Below are 21,860 nucleotides of genomic sequence, written 5' to 3'. Positions count from 1 at the left end.
ATTCGTTCAGCACATGTCTATCGTGTCTATAATGCACAAAATACAGTGCTTAGGAATTCCTGATCCTTTAATCTCCCTCATCCCCCTTGTGTATTTGTTGAATCCGTCCCATTTATCTCTCTGCACCCCTAGTCTCATCCGTCCTCCACACAACCACCAGAGTGATCTTTCTAGAACAAAACTTTGAATGACTTTCTCAACGTCAGACCCGTATTCCGATCTTGTGTTTCACCCTAGAGATGATGGCACTTCTGGGAAGGGGGAGGTGTTGGAGCAGGTTTGGAGGTTTGAGACGATGGGGAGTTTGAAGAATGTCTTCGGGAAACTTGAGTGAGCCAGTTAGGGGTGAAGAAATAAGCTGCTTACGGTGGGAAACTCTAGCTCAAGGAATTAGTAAGTCCAATCAACGTGGTAATAGGACCATCGCCAGCAATGCTCATAGGACTCGGAATAGAAAGAACAGATTCGTAGACTAATTCTGTGATGGGGAGTTGGCAAGACAGACATGGAAGACAGAAAGTCAAGGAAGGTGCTGAAGTTCTAGGGAAGCATCACCCAGGCTGGGCAGGGAACAAGTACGGCTCAGGAAGGATCATTCTATTAGAATAGATGACTGTCAGTTACTAGACCCTTTGATAAGATGAGAGACCTGATAACAAAATGAAGCTGGGAGTGCAAAGCAGATGCAAGTAGAGATCCTCTGGTTGAATAGAGAGCCCTGGGTGGATCCAGTCACCCGCTGCTGTAGGTCAGAGCTTCTCAAAGTGGGGTCCACGGACCAGCACCCGCAGCACCACCTGGAAACTTGGACACGTCCTTGGGCCCTACTAGATCTGAACCTCTATGGTTGGGGCCCAGGAATCTGTACTTTAACAGACTCTCTAAGTCATCTGAAACATGTTCAATGTTGAGAAGTCCCCTTCTAGAGTCTAGATGATTTCTGAGGTCCTTTTTGCTCTTAAAACCCAACATCTTCAATATTATTACTCTACATAAAACAAGAAACCTATAAAGGTTTTTGATTAAGAGATTAATGACTAAATTGGAGTTTGAAGAAGATTAATTTTGTGGATGAAAGAAGAAATGGGAGAAGCAATATTACAGTTGACCCTGGATCCATGTGGGGGTTGGGGTGCCGACACCCGCCCCCAGCCCTGTGCAGTCAAAACTCTGCATTGTAACTTTTGACTCCCCCAAAACTTAACAACTGTACTGATAGCCTACTGTTGACCGGAAGCCTTATCAATAACATAAACAGTTGATTAACACATATTTTGTATGTTCTATGTATTATATATTGTTTTATTTATTTATTCCTTCCATAAAGTAAGCTAGCAAAAGAAAATGTTATTAAGAAAATCATAAGAGAAAATCTGTTTACTATTCCTTAAGTGGAAGTGGATCATCATAAAGGACTTCATCCTTGGCGTCTTCACGTTGAATAGGCAGAGGAGGAAGGAGGAGGGAGAGGAGGGCTTGGAGTTGCTGTCTCAGGGGTGGCAGAGGCAGAAGGAAATCTGTGCGTGAGTGGACCCTGCAATGCAAAGCTGTGTTGTTCAAGGGTCAGCTGCAGCTTGAACCTTAGTTCAGGTGAGCAACATGGGCCTGAACACAGGCAGTTAGCAATATGGGACTGGTATTGAGGAGCAAAAACCCCCCATGTAATCAATTCCTGCCTGACTTGGGGAGGTTATAAAACAACTTCCTCAGGTCAAGTATCCAAGGAACTCTCCAATTGTCTTCTGCAACAATATTCCTATTAATGATATTTTTTCTAAGGTATTTAGTTCATTTTTCTAGATGATCAAGTAAATTGAGTCACTCCCATGTAGCAACAGGACAGTGATGTTCATGTGCTTGTATTATTTGGCATAATTGACTCAATCTATTCCTACTAGGTTTCTAAAGGCAGGGTTCTTTTGTGACGGGTGGTAAATACATTCTCAGCTGTGTATATTTGTACAGAGGGGCCGAGTCATGAGTTCAGTGTCAACCCAAGGGAGAAAACAGCAAGTGTGTGTGGAAATGGTGATCACAGGAGCACACAGTTCCAGCCTGGCAAACCCCATGTGGACTTGTCGTCCCCTGTACTCAGCCGTGGGGAGCCGTGTCAGCTGTCTGACTTCACTGGGGAACATGGATTCCAAACCAGCATTTTCCCAACATTTACTCGTTAGTTAATTATTTAATCCATCACATTCAGTGAGTGCTTCCTGTGTTCCAGCCATCGTGTTTGGTGCAGGAGGACAAAGGTGGGAAGGAAAGAATGCGCTTTGAACTCCTCAGTGGAGCTACTAAAAGTAAAGAAATACCTGGTGCTGTGTAGACATGGCGTGCTAGCAGTATGCACGGAGTGTTGTGAAGCCCCAGGGTGCAAGGCCCAGATCATTTTTGGGTGATCAGGAAAGGCTTAAAAGATCCCCTCTTTGAAGCAGGGATATATTTTGAATATATAATTTTGAGAAGCAAAGACACGTATCTCAGGGAACCAAGATGGATGAATCGATTTCTGGTCGGTGACGTTGTATCTGCATGCAAGATCTCCAGGTTTGTTTGAGGCTAAATGAACGTTTCCTCCTCCTTAGCAATAGCTCTAGATGGTTTTCACCTGGAGAAGTGAAAATGTCTTGAAATCTGTTGGTTTCTCCTTAAGATTTTTTTGCATGGGGACGGTGAATATGTTGGCGTATATTTCTCCGTTTTCTACTTACTATGAACTGTGTTAGGGGAAATGTTTGAGAAAATCTTGCACATTTGGAAACTCAACCACTGAAGGTCATGGGTCACATTATTGTGTACCAAAATGCCACCGCAGCTTTAGACAGACAACTTGGCTTGTGTTATCGTTTCCTGTAATGAGTGAGCAGGGAATTATTTGGATGACAGGCTGATTGCCTTAGGAATAGAATAATTTCCTAAATTGTGGGTCAGAAGTTGACCTTTTCTTTTTCTTTTCTTTTCTTTTTTTTTTTTTTTTTCATTTTCAAACAATTGACATCTTGCTCCATTTTACTGATCATGTAAATGAGCTTAAAGTGACTGTATAGTTCTACTTACTGTGTTAATTTTCATGCCGACTCTCACCGGCATGAGAGCTTAGCAAGAGCTGCTCAGGTGTCCAAAAGGGAGCTTGGTCTATGGTTTTCATTATACGTTTTGCAGAATGAGCTTTGTGTATCCCTGTAAATCTTTTGTTCCTCTTCCTGTATGCATCTGACCTTGCAAGGTCACTGTGTTTGGAAAGGATGAGGCCATGATCTCACTCATTGGAACGGTTTGTAATCATTGTCGTGTGAAGGAACCCACAAACTCATCTTCAAGCTGTGTGTACAACTTAGACCATATTAGTTGAAATTGTCACGCTTGTTAGAAATGCCCACACACAAAGTGCAGCCAGATGTGTCATATAGAAAATATCCAAGTCAATTACTTTACATACGGAGTGAGATGCTGCAAAAATTCATCCAGGCAGCCCTTTTCAATTTCTCTATTTTGAAAATGTTCTCTATAAACTCCAGCAGTACGGAATGCACCTGTTCCCGGGCCTTTGTTGAGAATAATGTCTGGGCCAGAGGGAGCTGATTTGTGGCACAAAAGGTCTTTAGATGAGCAGGGGCCCAGAAAATTTCCTTAGCTCCATAATTGAAGTGAGTTCTCTCCCAAGTTGAGCAAGAGAAGAAGAAAAAGCAACTTCTTCCTCGCGTGGTGCCAGGTGCAACAGAAATAAAGCGGCAAGATGCTTTAAATCTTTTTTAAGATAATGGAACAATAGCTGAGGTTAGGGTTATTATCAGGGAGCTCAGAGACGGACAGGACTTAGTGTTGCTTTTAAAAGAATTAAATTGCAGGCTGCAGACGTAAGTACAGCATGCTGTAAAAACTTTGCAGGTACCTGAGTGTTGCCCACAAGGAGACTTGCCGGCCGAGACGATTGGTGGATGGGATAATGGAGCCTTTAATAGCTGTCTTGCTAAATCCTTTCCATCCCAGGTTGGGAGTGACTTAAAGTAGTTTAGTCCTTCAGGTAGAAAATTGATACTCTGCGATGTGAACAGCCTCTTCTCCCCCAAGCTTCCTTGCTTCCTAGCTGTCTTTAAACAAATAACAGAATCTGCCTTTTTTTCCTATTTTCTTCTCTTAGACTTTTAATAGCTCTTCTTACCCCCTAAGGCTTCTGCCTGCTTTAATTGGCAAACCCATCATGGTACCCAGCTACTCTGCACCCCGAGATTCATCCCCTGTTCCTGGGGAATTTGAGAAAATGGTGGGGTTTTTTTGTTTTGTTTTCATCTTTGTTAAGGCTTCATGCCACCCCCAGCCAAAGCCTCCGTGACCCATGGGCCTTCCCTCAAAAGCCTAGGCTGGCAAGAACTCCCAAAGCTACCTTTGGTTGAGATTAGCACCTGACACTAGAGGGCCAGGCTTGTTTTGCAGAGCACCCCTTTCATTTTCAATGTACCTGTTGCTTAAAGTGGCAGGAAAAAAAATATAGATCCAAGCACCGGTGGGAAAGATGAGATGAAGACAAATACTATGTTAAGAACGAAATGTGAATGTATAAAAACTGTATGAGGAAAATGGGTATGCTTTGCAAATTTTTCCAACATCTCTCACATCCTTAGTAGCAATTAAACTTGTCAACATTCGGAAGGCACAAGAGTTGAATCAGTAGTTACAGAACTCTCGTGTGTGCTGAGGTCTGGCTGCAGGGCTGGGAAGGCAAGATAGATGGACAAAAGTTAACTTTATTTTTTTTTTATTTTTTTTATTTTTTTTTTGAGACAGAGTCTCACTTTCTTGCCCGGGCTAGAGTGAGTGCCGTGGCGTCAGTCTAGCTCACAGCAACCTCAAACTCCTGGGCTCAAGCGATCCTACTGCCTCAGCCTCCCAAGTAGCTGGGACTACAGGCACGCGCCACCATGCCCGGCTAATTTTTTCTATATATATTTTAGTTGTTCATATAATTTCTTTCTATTTTTAGTAGAGACGGGGTCTCGCTCTTGCTCAGGCTGGTCTCGAACTCCTGACCTTGAGCGATCCACCCGCCTCGGCCTCCCAGAGTGCTAGGATTACAGGCGTGAGCCACCGCGCCCGGCCAAGTTAACTTTATTTTGATTACAAGTTGTAAGTCAGTCTCCTATAGAAAATAATTATCAATATTAGCAACGGTCACTTGAATAGCATAAACGATTTACGCTCTTTACATGATTTAATGGCATTAAAATTATTTCTGTCCTCTACCAAATCATTAAAGTGCCATTTTTGTCAGACTATGGAATTCGTATTAGGGTTACAGCACGTTTGAATTGCTAAAATAAGGATTCTGAGTCTCAAAGGGATTTGTGATACTGTCATCATCATTATCATCATTGGCTTCCTTCCAAAGCACACAGACATTTTGTATTTTATTCCTTGTTTTCTATATATGCCCTTGGACGTGTGAAATTTTGAAGATTTCTATTATTTATAATTTAAGTAGAACACCTGTCCAAAATGATCATTTATAAGAATAGTACCTATGCATGTATGTACATGTATGCACATACTATGCTATTTTTCTTATCTATATGAAGAAAAATGATAGGGCATTTAAAACATTGGATATTTTATATAAATGTTAATAAAACAATAATGAGTTTACTTCATAAGTGGCAACATACTTTCATATTAAAGTGTAAAGGTTTTACAATATTACCTAGTTCTAATTAGTACTGAAACTTTGCGCTCTGGATGTTTATTTTTGTTCTATAGTTTGTTAACTATTAACTGTTTTGTTTTAGATTTTAATTTGTGCATTTTCTATTTTTGTTTTTATTTCGAAAACATAAGAATGATTTTATTTCACTGAGAGAAATGCTTAATGATTTAATTCACTGAACACTATATGGAAGATGTTTTTTTATATTGTTTTACACTTCTAAGTGATAGCAAGAATTATGTAGCTTCCCCAAGCTTCGAACATTATCGCTTTACAATCACAATAAAGGATAAGTGCTTTGCAACTTACTTACCAAAGCAACACGCATATTTTTCACTTGTGGGATTAAACATAAGCCACGAACAGATTCATATATCATGGCCCTCTGGTGTGCTGTGTAATAGATAGTCGTGTATTTATTTCTGTCTTGCAACCTCTGTTGTTGTTATGGCCTTGGCAGCCTTGGTTATTTTTTGATTTGAAAGGTCATTGCTTGTAACCAATTTCATCACAACAAGACCAGGGTTATTTGTAATTCGCACTGTTAAAACAGAGCTTTGCCTTGTTATCTGGTGGAGCTCCAGAATTATTACAATTATCCCTGCCCATGGATTTCCCTGAACAGATGTTACTCTGTTGTTATAGTTGTTGATGATGTTTTATTTGAAAACATGCACTTCTCTATGAGGTTACAAATTACCTCTTCCTTTATTTTTTGTGACTTTGGACTCAGATACATTTTTATTCTATTTCTGCCATAGGAATTGAAACCATGGTATTTAAAGTCAGGATTGCCAATACTGTTCCCACGGTTTACATTTTTATGAGATCTTCATTGAAACTGTGCATCAGAGAAGTAACTTTGTATTCAGGCCAAGAGTAAAACTTAACCAGGATGAACTTTTTTCATTGTTTCTGTGGGCCGGTCATATAGGCAGTCTTCCTGGAAATAGGTGGCTCATTGAAGTTTCATCTCAAAGATAAGAGTGGTTCTCTTTAATGACCTACCCTTTTGCATGGTCTGAAAAGAGAAATGGGATAAAATATTAATGGTGAGGCTGATGTTTATGTTTCATAATAGTGAGCATGACAGTATGAAATATGTCAATTTGCTGATAGCAAACTCATTCATGTATTTGGAGTTTTTCAGGCCCCATATGCTGGTAATTTCATTATGGGAGTTCAATAAGATCCAAGTAGATGCTTGCAGCGGATAAAGTTTGAGGCAAACAGTGTCAGAAAACACATAGTTGAGAAAAACAAAAGCCCTTCAACTTTCTTTTTCTCTGTCAGAATCAAATTTTCAGGCCTCCGGGAGAAATAACTTAAAAATACACCTGAAATTTCTACCAGACCTTGCATTTTCCTTTCACATCTCCGCAAGCAGTGTGTCACAGAACAGCATGAGTCTAAAAAGCTGGTTACTAAATCCTGCCGCAGAATGCCAGATCTTTCAAGACTGCTTGACACATGTATATAGCTTCTACTGAGTGAAAAGAAAATGAAAATGTGGTTCTTTTGAGGGCGGAAAGGAAATTGTGTGGTATTTTCTCACTTTGCTCTCTCTCTGTCCAGTGGCTTGTCCCAGACTTCCCATGGTTGGCCGTGATCGATAAAGCAGTTCGGTTTCCTTTTTGGCCATCCTCATCAAGTGTCATGGAAGGAAATGTCGGTCGTCTTTAACATAGTTGATGAGCAATTGGTTGATGCTTTGTTTGCATAAGCAGAACTCACTCAGCGAAGTGTTTTTCTTGCTGTGAAGGCACCAGTGGTGTGTTATTTGAACGGTGTTGCGAAGCAAGTCTCCGAACACACATTTGTTGCAATGAGTGCGGTTATAAACATCTACTAGGAGAGACTGGGGTATTGTAAAGCCTAATCTCCTCGCACATTATTTTTGTATCGGGATATTTTTAATATGCTCACTGACTATGCCCATATGCTTGGAAATTTGTGTCCTATATATCGCCTCATTATTGTTTATCAACAAATGAGATACTGCTGGCCTGGCGGAAAGAGAACAATAGATGATGCCTGATTTCTGTTCAGACAAAAGCCAACCCTCGGAGCCATTCTTTAGGTAACAAGGCCCCGTGTTATCTTAACAACTCTCCCAGTGAATGCTAAGGCCCTGTTATTTTAGAAAATTACCATAGGGTCAAAGTCTGCCATTGGCTTTCAACTCTAAAAGAAAATCAATAACTTGTTTCTAACAGACATTCTTCACGAAGAATATGCCTGTGGAACAATGTTGTGTAGCACAAAAAGGGGAGCAGAGGTGAGCAAGCATCAAAAAGGATTACTTAAGAGTGCCCGCCACTGATGCTGTGATAAACCATTGTTAGGTGTTTCCTAAAGTGAGAGGCGGCATTGTCTATTTTGAGTAGAGCTACTCTCGTTTCAAAAGGCCAGATCTAGAGGTAAGCGGACAGCTGTCAGTGCAAAGTTGATGTGTCCACAGGGACTTCATCTACACAGCTCAACGCGCATATTCAATAATCTGATTTGGGTGAGAGGCACCAATGACAGATGACCTGCTGGCCAAAGTATTTAGCCAGAAGGACTGAAAATTTCTCTACAGGGTATGATTAACCCAGATAAAATGCTATTTCCTAATAGCTAAGGTAAAATGCATTACCTGACAACCAATTTAAGTAGCTGTTAGCTTTTCGGTTTGTTCTTTCAATAGTCGTTTCTGTTCCCCGTGTGGCTGCCATCCGTGGATTGGACAAGACCTGCCCGTGGCTATAATAGAGAGCCAAGTTTAAACTAATCTTGGCTCAAAAGTTAACTATCATCTTGTATAAAGGGGGAATCGGCTATATTGTATCCTACTGTGACACTAAAATATATAACTACCCCCAAAATTCACCAACACAGCCAACTTCCAAGTGTGTACTCTTGGACTTCCCTACTTTTGTGAATTACTGTCACAGATTTTTATTTTTTGTCATTAATTTTTTAGCAGCCTCGCTCTCTTTGAATTTGCTGTATATGGAAAAAACATAACCTGGTATCTAATGTTGGTATTGACCTAACCTCTCATTAAGACTAGAAAGGTTGATTCTCTCACATTTAAACCACATGCCAAAGCCAAAAATCACAGTTTTAGACAATTGAATATTTAGGGCTCTAAGAGCAATGATATGTCTCTTTTCTCAAAGAAACTTGATTTTGACCAAAAAAATAAAAAATCACAGAATCTGCAAAATGTGTCTAAGTCAACGTGTAAGAGTTGGAACCGAGTCAAGCAGTTGTGTGGCCTGTGTTAGTTCCCCCTGGCTAATGATTTGCGCTTCCTCCTGCAGCCCAACTCCAGGCCGGCGGCGCAGAGCGGCCGGCACTCGGTGTCCGTGGAGGTGCAGCTGCAGCGGCAGCGACAGGAGGAGCGTGAGAGCTTCCAGCAGGCTCAGCGCCAGTACAGCTCCCTGCCACGGTACGAGTTCAAATCCCCCCAGCCCGTTAGGAAACGCTCCTTCCCCCATCGCACCGGCTGCTCTGGCTTGCACCAGGCAGTCATGGGTTCTAGAACCAACACGTGGACGGTGGCAGTCCTTGCTTAGCTTGGGGGTGGGTGGGGGGGGGGACATCTCAGTGTCTGACCGGAAGTCTAGAAAGAAAGTTGTTGCAGGAGATGGCGACATTTTCACCCAAAAGCTCCCCAGCCGAAAGTGAAGTGACCTGACCTGCCACGTGGGTACGGGCTTAGGGGTCAGACCTGGGTTCTAGCATCGGGTCTGCTACTTCTCGTGTGGCCGTGGACAGGACAGAGTCTTTATCTGAACCGTAGAAAGATACCTCTTATTTTGCTTAGCGCCTAGCGTAACTAGAATAAACGATACTTTGCAAATCTAGAGCTCTGTAAAAGGATGGGAGTGGATGCTCCACACACCGTGCTCATATGGGATCCGTGGCCCCAAAACTCGCTCTCCTGTTGGCCCGCCATCACTGCCGTGGCCCAGTGTGGGACCTCAGAGCGTCCCAGAGATGCTCATTTGATTGGCTCGCTACCGAGCAAGAAAGGCGCATCGGCCTGGCTCCCCGAGAAAGCACCTCTCCCTCCCCCAGGTGTTCCCTGTCAAAGGACTAGAAAGCTCTCAGGCCACTGAGCCCCAATGCCTTGAGGTAATAGCCATTTTTCCATAGAAGTATTTCTCCCAGGCATAGTAAAGAATAAAAGTGTTGAAAACATTCAGCTTTTCAAACTTGCGCAAACAGGTCACTCCTGTGGTCACGGTTCTTACAGGCATTTGTTGTCCTGTTTCAAAACCAGGCAACAGAAACATTTTCAGTGGAAAAAAAGATCCTTTTTGCCATGTTGACATCAAGTAGACAGTTCAGAATTTGAGCAAAACAATTTTTGGAGGGTGGTAAACGCTTATCTGTGTATACTTAACCGACCGACTAAAAAATGATCTTGATTTCAATTTCTAACGAAGACGACACCCTTTCAAGGTTAAATAGTCACTGTAACAACCGCGAGGGACGTCACCACATTGACACAGGTCAGCCCAGGGCATGTGGGTGTGAATGAAAATCTCCACCAGGATGAGAGCCATCTATTGTAGTAACTGGCTCATTCAAAAAATCCCAAAAAAGGTTGTTCATTTTCAGTACATAAGGCTATATCTCCTTGGAGTACTAAATTATATTTTCTTTTAAATAGGAGAATTACCCCCTAACAGTTATTTAACCCACTCTAGGTAAGAGTCTTTAAAGTTTAGGTTTGGACAGGACCTTGGAGAGCATGTTGCATTGCAAGGAAACAGCTCAGAGAAGTTAAGTAACTTCTGCCGAGGTCACACAGCTCGTAAGCAATTTTGCCAGTAATTCACACCCAACCCTGCCCATGTCCTAACCTGTTATTTTATACCCTTTGCTACCGAGGGTTTCTGTTCCCATGTTCGGGATATTAACAGGTGTGAAGTTCCCCTCTGTGCTCTCCCGCCCTTCGCATTTGAACAAAAGCCACTGCATGAACCACCCCAATGAATCAAACGCTAAGCACTTGAAGGATTAGGCAGGAAGGCCCATCTGTGTAAAGTCCCCTCTCCCAGCCTGCCTGGCGTGCATCCCGTCGGGAAGGCGAGCGTGACAAGGTGGGTGAATGGACCTACCTGGTGTGGCCGCCGTGGCCACACAGGGGGATGGGCCACAGCAGTGCACAGCTGGTGTCAATGGTGTCATCTGCTTATTTTTATTCAACTATTTGGTTTCATATACGTGGGCTATTTGTAAGAGCATTTATAATGAATAAAGGAGAAACGCACCAAAGAGTGTGTAATTGCAGGAGTGACATGGGAGATGCAAAGGACTAGAAAGGGATGTAGGAGAGAGTGGCCTGGCCCGCAGGGCAGCTGGGATGCTGGGTGGGGGGCGGGGGCTGTCCTCGGGAAGAGGGAGTAGAGAGATGCCTCCGTGAAGTCCTCCTGGGCACACTCCAAAGTAGCACATGCACTCCCGACGGAACCCCGCGTCCTGGCCCTCGTCCCCCTTCCTCACTCTCAGACCTCCCTCCCTCTCCCCTGTGCCTCCCTTCCCTTCTCCGCCTCTCTCTTCCGCAGCGCCCTGTCGGCTGTCTATATTTACACGCAGAAGAGGGTTGCTGCTGCTACTGCTAGTGCTACCCGTGTTATTTAGCGTGTCCCTAAATAACGACAACGTTCCCTCTGGGTTAATTGTAGCTCCCTATTTTTAGGCGTGTTATCCTACTTAGAGACGAGAAAAGCAGACATCCCCGAATTAAAGAGTTATGTAAGTTTCAGCAAGAGGGGCCGGTAGGCTTCGACGTCACGTTCTTGCCCTCCTTAAGAGAGTAATTTCTCAGCAAGTCTCTTGGTATTTGTGAGGAAGATGAGGCATGCAGCACCCCTGCACCCAGCGTGGTTCCGTGCAGAGCCATGCCGCCCAGCAGCAGGCTGGGTGCAGAGATCCGAGGGATAAGAAGGAAAGCAGACAGTAGGCCCAGGAGCGGGGACTGCTGCCCCCTACGCGTGTGTGAGTGAAATCCAAGTTCCTGACATGTGCTGTTCTTCAAAGACACTTGACCTCTGCTCTTCGGATGTTGACAATTAGCAGAGTTTTGTCTAAACAAATTGGCATGGCATTTGAAACCGAAAAGATTACACACACACACCCCCAAAAATAGTTTAGTTACAAAGTGGAGCATAAAATAAAACAAATGGTGAAGACGTTGTGTCAATTGCATTAGATAAGGTGGTTTGAATTAGAGGGATGTATAGAAGCCAGAGTGGTTTGTAAATTCTAACTTCAATTAAGAAAATCAACGGGCAGATTTCAAGTTTTATCCTGAAATGTCAGCAACAAACACTGGCCAGGCAGCAATGCTAGATTGTGGGGTGAGGAGACCTGCGTGGCCCCACACGCAATTCTCCGTCAGACTGGGGAGTCTTTTGCTTTTGTAAAATTTATTTATTTGTTATTGTCAACTGACAGTTTATGATGGTATGAATTTATGGGATGCAAAGTGATGTTATGATCCATGAATACAATGTAGAATAACTAAATCAAGCTAGTTAACATAGCCATCACCTTAGTAACTCAACATTGTTTGTGGCGAGAACAGCTGAAATTTCCTCTGCTAGCTATTTTGAAATGTACAGTACCCTATTATTAACTATATTCACCACGCTGCATCCAAACTTGGAAAAATATATTCCTCCTGTCTGAGATTTTATGTCCTTAAACCATGATCTTTTTTTAATTCCTAAATTAGGTTCTTTCCTTAGCGTCCAAAAGGCAGCTCTCAAATGGAGTCATAGACACTGGTAGCAAGACATAAGGTCTTTGATTAAATATTCCTCTTTATTTTCTTTTCCTGTGGTCTCTCCACTTCTTCTTCATCTCTCTCCCCTCCCTCAGCTTCACCTCTGCCGCTGTCTGGCTGCCTTGCTGTGTACAGCTCACCTCCTGGGTGTGTGTCCGTACCCTCACGTGGCCTGCCCACCAGGCCCATTCGTTACGTCTTCAGTCTGCTTGTCACCGTCTCAGCCTGGCTCTTCTTGTCTTTCTCCATCCTTGTCTGTCCCCCCAGTAGCCTCCCTTAAGTATCCAGTCTTTGGTTGAAGTCTCTACGTGATGATGGTCTTCAGGCCCTACTGGAGGTAGCTGTAATCACTAGGCGATAGTTATCGCCAAACCAGGGTATGTGCTTTGAGTGGATTCAGAAATGGAAAGCTTATGTTTTTGTTCAGTTTTCTTCTTTGGTCAGAAAGATGCCCTGGCCCCATCCACCCCACAGCCTAAGATATATATATATTTTTTTTTTTCTCCCCTCCCCCCAATTTCTTCTTGAGACATCGTCTCACTCTGGTACCCTGGGTAGAGTGCAGTGGCATTGTCATAGCTCACAGCAACCTCAAACTCCTGGGCTCAAGAGATGCTCCTGCCTCGGCCTCCTGAGTAGCTGGGACTACAGGCGCACACCCCCACCCCCAATTTTTCTATTTTTTGTAGAGATGGGGTCTCACTCTTGCTCAGGCTGGTCTTGAACTCCTGACCTCCAGTGATCCTCCTGCCTTGGCCTCCCAAAGTGCTGGGATTATAGATGTGAGCCACCATGCCTCGCCCAGAGCCTGATCTTTGAAGGCAAAGTGACTTTGTCTTCAAACTACTCCTCCAACACTGATGAGTCATTTACTGGGTACAAGTCACTTTCCTAAGCACTTCATGTGTGTTATTTCATCCAATTTTCCCCACAACCTTACAAGGGTAAATATTACGCCTGTTTCACAGATGAGGTTCCTTGGACCCAGTGAACCTAGCGCTCCCAGGGCCACACAGCTGGAGAGCGGCAGACTCAGGGTACGAATCTATGTCTGTCTGATCCTAAGCCCCTCTCCGACCTCGCCCTGGTGCCTGGATGCCTAGTTTTCCAGTGTAGGAAACTCTTACCATCTGCTTCCTTGTCTAAAGCCAGCTCGTGTCTCATTCTGTCCTTAATCACGGGCTTACCAACAGTGTCAGGTATGGTTTTTGAGAGGTGTTGACCTGGTTTTGTGGCTCCTTCTTTGGAAGAACCACAAGTAGGGCCTGGGTGACAGTGATGATGGACACAGAGTGCTTGTAAGGCTGGCTCCGGAGCTGTCATGGCGCTCGGGGGTGTGAGGTTTACTATGTTAATGAGGGAAAAGGTAACTTTGGTCATCAGCTCCTAGGTTTTGTACGTGTTCCTGGTCAGGAAAAGTCTCTCACCTCAAGTTCTTGCTGTTGTAGGATTTTTTTTTTTTTGTCTGTTTTTATTGGTCCTGACCCTTGGTCCTTGACCACATCTCCCTGTTGCCTGCCCTGCCACCTGTATACCCTCCTCCCTCCCTAACAATGCCACTTCCTTCCTTACCAAGGAAGCCTGTCTGTGCGTGTGCGTGTATCTTCATGTAGGCATTTTCCCCACGTATCTTACTTCCAACCTCAGGGCGGTCTGCTTCCTCTTCTCTCTACTGATTAATTGGAAGAAAATTTCAGCTACAGAAAATTTGTTTTCCCACATCGTTCAGTGACTTCTCACTGTTGTTTAAATATAGAAATATTCTGTCTTCCTGAGATGACTCAGAATTCCACTTATGGTGCACACCCACCGCAGAGCGAGCCTCGCGCGGTTGGGAAGGAAGAGGATTAGTGTCTTAGTAGGCCAGGGATGAAAAAGAGGTGAAACTCCTGTGGCCTATTTCTGATGATCTTCAAATCGATCACTAACTCATAAAGGAATCCCACTTTTGTTGCTGTAATATCAGTAACAAGTTCGTTGTTTTAATGAAGGTTTCATGATTAATGTCAAATCCCTGGTTTCACGCTGGCACTTTCCAACATCCGTGTCTCTGGGCAGATTAATGTATGACTTTTTAAGTGAAGATGATCAGTGGTTTGGGCAAATAACCTATTCCATCACATCTGAAGCTTCTTGCCTGGGCTAATCGTACAAATGGTCTGCCTCCCGTTAAAAGAGAACCAGACGGACATGCTGTAGACTGTTAGTTAATCAGTGTCACATCCAGGGGTGATAGGCTGGACAGTAAGTTCATTTTCCTTACTCAAAAGAGCCCTTGACTACAGTTTAGGCCGTATGGACAATGGGCAGATTTCATTCCAAACCGTATCGAAGGCACTTCTGAATGTTCAAAAACGCACATTACTTCATTCCCTCGGGGGACCCAGTGGCTCCACAAACCTATTTCCCTTCTGCAGGAGTTTTTGGGAACATGCAGCCCTGTTGCGTGTGTTGATGTGGAAGGCTGAGCAATACGTGCTGTCGCCAGATGATTTTCTTATTGATAAATGGAGCAATATATTTTGTTTTATTACTCAATTTTCTCTCCCCCTCTTCCATTTTCGAGGCAAAAAAAAAAAAAAAAATTAGGGCATGTCTTCCTTTCTGGCACAAAATCGTTTTACTTTATCATAGCCAATCTTATTGTGAATTCATGAAAGCATCTAGAGACTTGATAGTAAATTAAAGACGCTTCAAAACAATAATGTTTCCTGAAAATCATGGGCAAACTTTACTGCCAAAGCGATAAGAATTTGAAATTTCCGTACGGCTCTGATTTATTTCCCTACCCGGGGGTGACAGAATGTGAGTGAAGTGGGTTATCTTGGCCTTTGGCGAAGGTAAGATGTGCGAGGAAATAGTGCCCGCTCTGCAGACCTCCAGGTTCCACGATCTCGATGAGCACGTTTTCTGCAAAGTGTCAATTGCTGACATACACAACTCGAAAGCCGGGTCTTTAAGGGCCTGCCTGTTGCATTTTTAATCATAAAGGAGTCTAGACCTAAATCTTTCATAACCGAACTCGCATTGTAATCCATTCCGTGTACTTCATGTCAGCTAGCCTTTCTGGCATGGTGGTGGCAGCTGTGTAAAGTATTTGTTTGGCTTGTTTGGAATTGAATTGTAACTTTCTGACTCCAGCAATTATTGCTGCTGCAGAAGCTGCCAAATCTCCGATACTTCTGTGGTTGCCAATGTGTCCAAATGGCAGGAGCTGTTGTTACTCGAAGCAGAACAGGCGGTACCTACCCAGATTCAAAAGGAGGACCCTGTTTCTAGACAGCAGCTGAATCTACGTCTTTCTCCTGTGTAGTCACTGTCTGTTTGCTCGTCTGAGACGTGACCCTGCTGAGGACAGTCATGCTTGAATTCTCCAGCCGCGGCATGGGGCACCCGATTAGAACACAGTAGTATCTGCAGAAACATTCAAATGCATATTCTGTCCATCCCTTTCCCCTCCTCTCCCTCTCTCCCCTCCTCCCAACCCTCTCACTAACCTTTGGGTTATGTTTTCTAGACAAAGCAGGAAAAACGCCAGCTCGGTGTCCCAGGATTCTTGGGAGCAGAGCTACTCCCCTGGGGAAGGCTTCCAGAGCGCCAAGGAGAACCCCAGGTACTCCAGCTACCAGGGCTCCAGAAACGGCTACCTGGGAGGACACGGCTTCAACGCCAGGGTCATGCTGGAGACCCAGGAGCTCCTTCGCCAGGAACAGAGGCGGAAAGAGCAACAGATGAAGAAGCAGCCCGCTCCCGAGGGGCCCAACAACTATGACTCATACAAGAAAGTCCAGGACCCCAATTACGCCCCTCCCAAGGGGCCCTTCCGGCAAGACGTGCCCCCGTCCCCGTCTCAGGTCGCCAGGCTGAACAGACTCCAGACTCCCGAGAAAGGGAGGCCCTTCTATTCCTGAGCACGAGAACAATGGATGCTTCGAGTCATGCAATAAGAGACATTTTCCTACGAAGACTTGTATTTTGGGAGTTTTTTGTTTTTTTTTTTTAAAACCTCGATGGTACTGTGGAATCTTTCTGTTGTCGGTATCAGTGCCTTTAAGCAGGATGGGCAAAGAAACGGAAGGCCTTAATAATGTCTTTGCCACGATGTCTCACGTGTCTGTTTCCTGGAAGGATTTCGCACCATCTGACAATCACCTTGTTCAAGGCATTCGCGTGCTCTGTGTCCCTCGGGGGTACCAGGAGTCTTGGCCCCACTCACGAGCCGTCTGTGGCTTTGTGGTGACTGCTTCGTACAACCTGTGGTGACACGTTAACTTGAAGTGGAGGGTGATGTGAGTCCCTGTTTTTCCCTCTCTCAGCTACGAGGCGACATCTCGGTCTGCGGGAGATGAAAGTGGGTGACATACACCAAAAATCGGGGCTTCCCGGTAGTTCTGGCACAGTGATTTTTGTACTACTTGGTAATCAGGATGGGTTTCCCTTTTCTCTCTCAGCTGCTTGCGGCAGGAAAGTTCCATCGCCCTATTAAAAGAAGCTAAGCCATATCCCAGCACTGTTTGGTTGTCATGGAAGTCCTTTTGTAACTGCCTTAGAACTCCACATCGCCAATAAAGTGATGCTTCTAGTCTGTGTTTATAAATACACTTGTTCAGTCATGTTCCTGACACACGTGTTGAGTCACCGCAGCTTAGCACAGGAAATGTGGGGGCCAAGACGGGAGTGACCCCCCCCCCCGTGGGGGAGGACCGGGCCTGCCCACCGGCCCCGTGTGTCCCACCGGGTGGGCGGGCGGCAGGGGCTCAGAAAAGAACTCCCCCCAGCACGAGTTCATGGCCCGGGACATCTCCACCATTATTTTAATTAGTTTTTGTTTAGACAGGTTGGCAGGAAGGGCATAGAGTGGGGCAAAGATAAATCAGACAGTCGTTTCTGGATTCTAAAAACGGATCCGCTCTGTACGTTTTTTAAAAAGTCGGTCACAGTTGATGCGTGTCTCGTGCGTCCACCCACTGTACCTCTGCCTGGCAGTGCCACGTCACTGAATAGCTTTGCCATGAAAATAAAAGCCCCATAAAGGGAAAAGACCGCTAAAGGGAAAAGCTGTCACGCATCACTCAGAGAACGTGGTGGTGTCCCCAGACAGTGCAAACACAGAGATGGCTCTCGTGTCAATGTCCTGACGGCGTGCCGGCCAGGAGGACTCCCGTCTGCACCTGTCGGTCTCAACGGCCCGTGCTGTGAACCGAGGCTGGATTGCTGAAGTGCCTGCGAATCCTGGTGTGAAAGAGCTGGAGGTGAAAGCTCCGCGTACTGTGTATCCGCAAAAAAAGACAAAAAAAAAAAAAAAAAAAAAGACCTGTATTGATATGCCTATTCTTTTTTTATTGGCACATTGTATTTTTGTGTCGACTTGTTTTTTAAGAAACTCTGTGAAGCGTCCACACGTTGTCTCTGTGTCACTTTTGCATTTCCGTGCCATGGTTCTGTGTGTTAATAATCAGCAGTGTCTCGGTGGCGTGACCCGTGTAAGCGCGGCCAGCTTGGACGACAGTGGCTCTTTCCCGCAGCCGTCCCTGAGCTGCGAGAGACAGTTTTGCCTGTACATACGAGACTTCTAATAAAAGGCGTATTTCTTTCTGTTCTTTTTGGTGTCCGTAGTATTCCTGTTGAACTCTCCTAGCTTTTTTCTTTTTAAAGGATAGAAACAGATGTGAACTTTTTTTGTTTTACATATTTAGAGAAAGTTGAAAGTTTCCCCAATGGAGAATGGATTGCATATTGGCGCATCCGGGGAGAGGCTGATGGGGGAGAGAGAAGGACCTTCTTGAATCAGCCACTGAAATGCCCAGGTTGCTTAAAGCAGCCTGGGGAATTCTGAATTGAAGGAACCAATACGCTAGAACTAAATAAAAGGAAAATTATACAGAAGGCCACACGCTACTTCCAGTTCCTGCCCTTTTCTCCCTCTGGGTCACAGAGGCAAGCCTAATGTGGTTGAATTTTGGCTTCGTGGGCTGTGAGCCCAGAGAAAGGCCCAAATCCTGACCTACTTGTAAAAATAACATGGGTCTTATTTCCCAAATTACAAAATAAGGTTTTACTATTTCTTTTAGGTGGATACTTATTAGTATTTGCACAGTGTTCTGAAGGCATAGAGGGCCGTACATCCCTAGGTGTGATATATAGGCGATGTGGTCCCCCCCCAAAGGGCAGGCTTTGCAAGGACCTGTCAAAAATGCCCTCTTATGGAGTGCCTAGTGTTGGTTGGTTGTCATAGCAGCCTTCATCCTGTCACTGAATCCAAATTCTGTCACCTCACGATTAGGAACAAGGGATGCATGGCAAGCCAAGGCAATGTCACCTCTTGGGCTCTTGTGCGCGTGCCAGGTGTGGCACAGTAGAGAAGGGAAGATGGACAGATTTGTTCATTTTCTCACTGGCCAGGAGGCCCATTGCAAATGCCAAAACACACGGGTTATTAATCTCCACTGACAGCAAGAAGCAGAGCAGGGAAGGTAATACTGAATGTCGCGGGGACCCAAGTCACAAAGGGAATTGTGGATTAAAACTGCCGATTGGAGCTGCTCTGGGAAGAGAAGTAGGAATGGCAACAAGTCAACAGAGAAGTGAAAAGATGCTCCAGGAAGGAATCTTGTCTCCGTGAACTGACCTCCTGGCTCCAGGACATTTCACAAGGACTTGGGGAGTCACCTGGGAGGGCGTGTCCCAAGGATGAGCGAAGCCAGGTGCTTTTGAGCCGAGCACTTGGTTCTGTCCAGTCCCTGCAGAGAGAAGCCCCAATTCCATGAAACAGGGGAGAAGGGCCCCCAGGCCCACACTCAGATGAGGATGGAAGTGGAGAAACTCAACTGTCCCTTGGAAAAGATGGTCCCCACTGTGACATTATTACCACTCTTAGTCTTCCATTAAGACTAATACACTTATAAATTATAAAAATAATACTGCATAATATGTCTATACTGCATATATTTTAAGCACTGCCACCTACCTTCTCTCTCTGTGGTCAGTTAGACCAAAGGCAGCTCAGAGGTCAAAGCATCCCATAATTGGCAGGCTGTGTCCCGTGGATAGGGACAAGAACAGGGCCTGGTCTTCTTGGGTTTTCTGCCAAGGAAACCAAATGTATCCACTCAGGGAGAAGAAGCCAAATGAATTTTCTGTTTTGTTGGGTGGAGGCAGCTGATTGTATTCCAACCCCTTTTGGGAAAGGGGTTGGAAATGAGCAAACAGGCTGACCACTTTATCAGCAGTGCTCTGTGGTCATCAGCCTGGGGGAGTCTGAACACGAGGGGGACGTAGGTAGGGGACCAGGAGTCACAGTGGCTTCTCTGTGCACATCACTGCCTTTGATTTACCCAAATACAGCAAGTCAGCTTCAAGACTGCGCCTCCTCCCCCAATATTTTTTTATTAGCAAGTACACAGGTTTGCATATCCATATAACAGGCATACGTAGCATATGCAAAATGCATATGGCATTCTATATTTGGTGATTTTAATGTGTTTCTTTATTTCATCCTGAGTCCTTATTGTGCAGGTATTGCCCCCAGCCAAAACCAACCTTAGATGAAGCAGATTGGTCTTAGTTTCTGGCTTTGTTTGCTAGTCGTGGAAGAGGAAGTCATTACGGTTCAACCAGCTACGCCTAAGTATATTCCATTATAAATGTGCTCCCTCGGATAGCACAGTTGCCATAAATTTAAATGTCTGGTTAACAATCAGCATTTTTTTTTTTTTTTTTTTGGTGGGGGAAGGAACAAAGATGACTCCGATAATGACATGTCAGGTAAGGAGATAATCTTCTTACTTCAGAGACAGGATATCATCTTAATAAGGCAGCTAATAAGAGCGTTCACAGGTCAGAAAGTAAGAGTGACAGGGAGATGCTTTAATGGAAAACCACCTCCAGCTCTGAGTAATGATTAGATCACAAACGCTGGTTGAATTCAATTGACTTTTTTTTTTTATTAGTAATATATGAGGGGTGAGGGTTGTAAGTCTGAACAAAACCTTTTTTTTTTTTTTTTAAACAAGAAACTGATACTCTGCTTTAGAGCTCATGAGGAAGAGGGGAGATTGTCACTGTACTACACATAGAAGGAACTTATTTCCCCATTAGGTGGGATCTTTCTTCCAAAATTCAACATCTTCCTGGCCAGCACTCCTGACCCTCCTCCTCATCTTCCCCTTGTTTTGTTTTGTTTTCTTTTGTTTTGTTTGGGGCGGGGGCGGAAGCTGTCCAACAATCCTTTATTGAAATATTTTCCTTTGTACTGTTTAAGTAGCTGGGTATTCCCTGTGACACTGTTGATGTCATCTACGATGTCACGAGGGTGGTGGCCATCCGCATGACAGCCCCACAGGCTGGGCAGTTCTTCCCTCTGTTTTTATATCCCATTCAGCAAAGAAAAACATCTTGGCTTGTAAAATGCATGTCCTTTGTCCATCCATTTAGTGTCTTTCGGTTAAACTCTATAATGGGGAATTTCGCTTTTAAAGGATTCCCTCAAGGGTCCCCTAAGATCAAGAATCCTTTGTGCTCAAGAGCATGATCACTTTTCCTCACCATTTTCTTTTTCCTTTCCGAGTTCAGATACAAATAATCAGTTTTTATTTTCTAACTTTTTATTATTTTTTTTTTAAAGCGAGTTAGAGCTGCACTAGCCTGCCACCTTCCAGATGGGTCCATTTAATGCCGGACACGGGAGAAAAGTGCAAGAAACAAGGGACTGGGTCCTCCCCCGGCGAAGTGGAGCAATTACTCATCCTTCTTGCTTAGCGCACATTTGCTCCCAGGCTCAATTAAATGTGTGAAAACACACCTTTTTTCTCAGTCGCTCAACGAACTGCTGAGTCACCTCACGCTGTCGTTGGCTTAGAAAAGCCATTTGGAGTTCGTTCCTAGACACGGCGTGGATGCCTAGCGATGATCCGATTCTCCTCCATGATCTGATTCGCCTCGGATGTCATCAAAGTCCTCGGATTCAACTGCTGGGGACGGCGCTGTTAGCAGGAGCCTTGCTTGTATCTCCGAAGTTCAGTCTCCCTGCTCCTCCTGAAACTGAAGTTTGGCTTCCTTGAGGGATTTTATGATGCAAATATTTTAAGTACAACTTTGAAGGTTTTGCCATTAAAAACAGTCTCACATGGCGCAGGGCCCAGCCAACTGCAAACTAGGAGGGGGAAAAGTGCCATATATTGCTGGCAAGGGACAGGGAGGAAAACAACACCAATTTCTACACCAGTCGTGACCTTGGCTAATGATCCGGTTGCAGGGTCCGGTTGGGTTCCTGTCTGACTTGCTCTTACTCAGCTCAAGATGCCAGCAGCAACATACTTCTCATGTTTGTTTATGCTGGGATGAAATGGGTAGAAACATTAGCCTGATAGCCCCGAG

At 44.6% G+C, this 21,860-nt stretch overlaps 1 protein-coding gene across 13 annotated transcripts in view; it reads left to right on the top strand.

The window, feature by feature from the left end:
* Window positions 1-18,084, top strand: part of PARD3 (par-3 family cell polarity regulator) — a 565,900-nt gene extending 547,816 nt beyond the window's left edge. For 8 of the 13 annotated variants that reach the window (XM_069458878.1, XM_069458879.1, XM_069458877.1 and 5 more), the window contains 2 exons: window positions 9,007-9,134; window positions 16,003-18,084. In XM_069458878.1, the coding sequence (XP_069314979.1) occupies window positions 9,007-9,134; window positions 16,003-16,396 (522 nt within the window). In that variant the 3' untranslated portion in view covers window positions 16,397-18,084. The remainder of the gene's footprint in view (window positions 1-9,006; window positions 9,135-16,002) is intronic. The other 5 variants (XM_069458868.1, XM_069458873.1, XM_069458872.1 and 2 more) reach the window with 1 other exon arrangement.
* Window positions 18,085-21,860: the final 3,776 nt, after the last annotated feature.

This window comes from Eulemur rufifrons, chromosome 25 (genome assembly GCF_041146395.1).
Source record: "Eulemur rufifrons isolate Redbay chromosome 25, OSU_ERuf_1, whole genome shotgun sequence".
Classification (NCBI taxonomy): Eukaryota; Metazoa; Chordata; class Mammalia; order Primates; family Lemuridae; genus Eulemur; species Eulemur rufifrons.
This window is presented reverse-complemented; position numbering and strand designations above follow the sequence as displayed.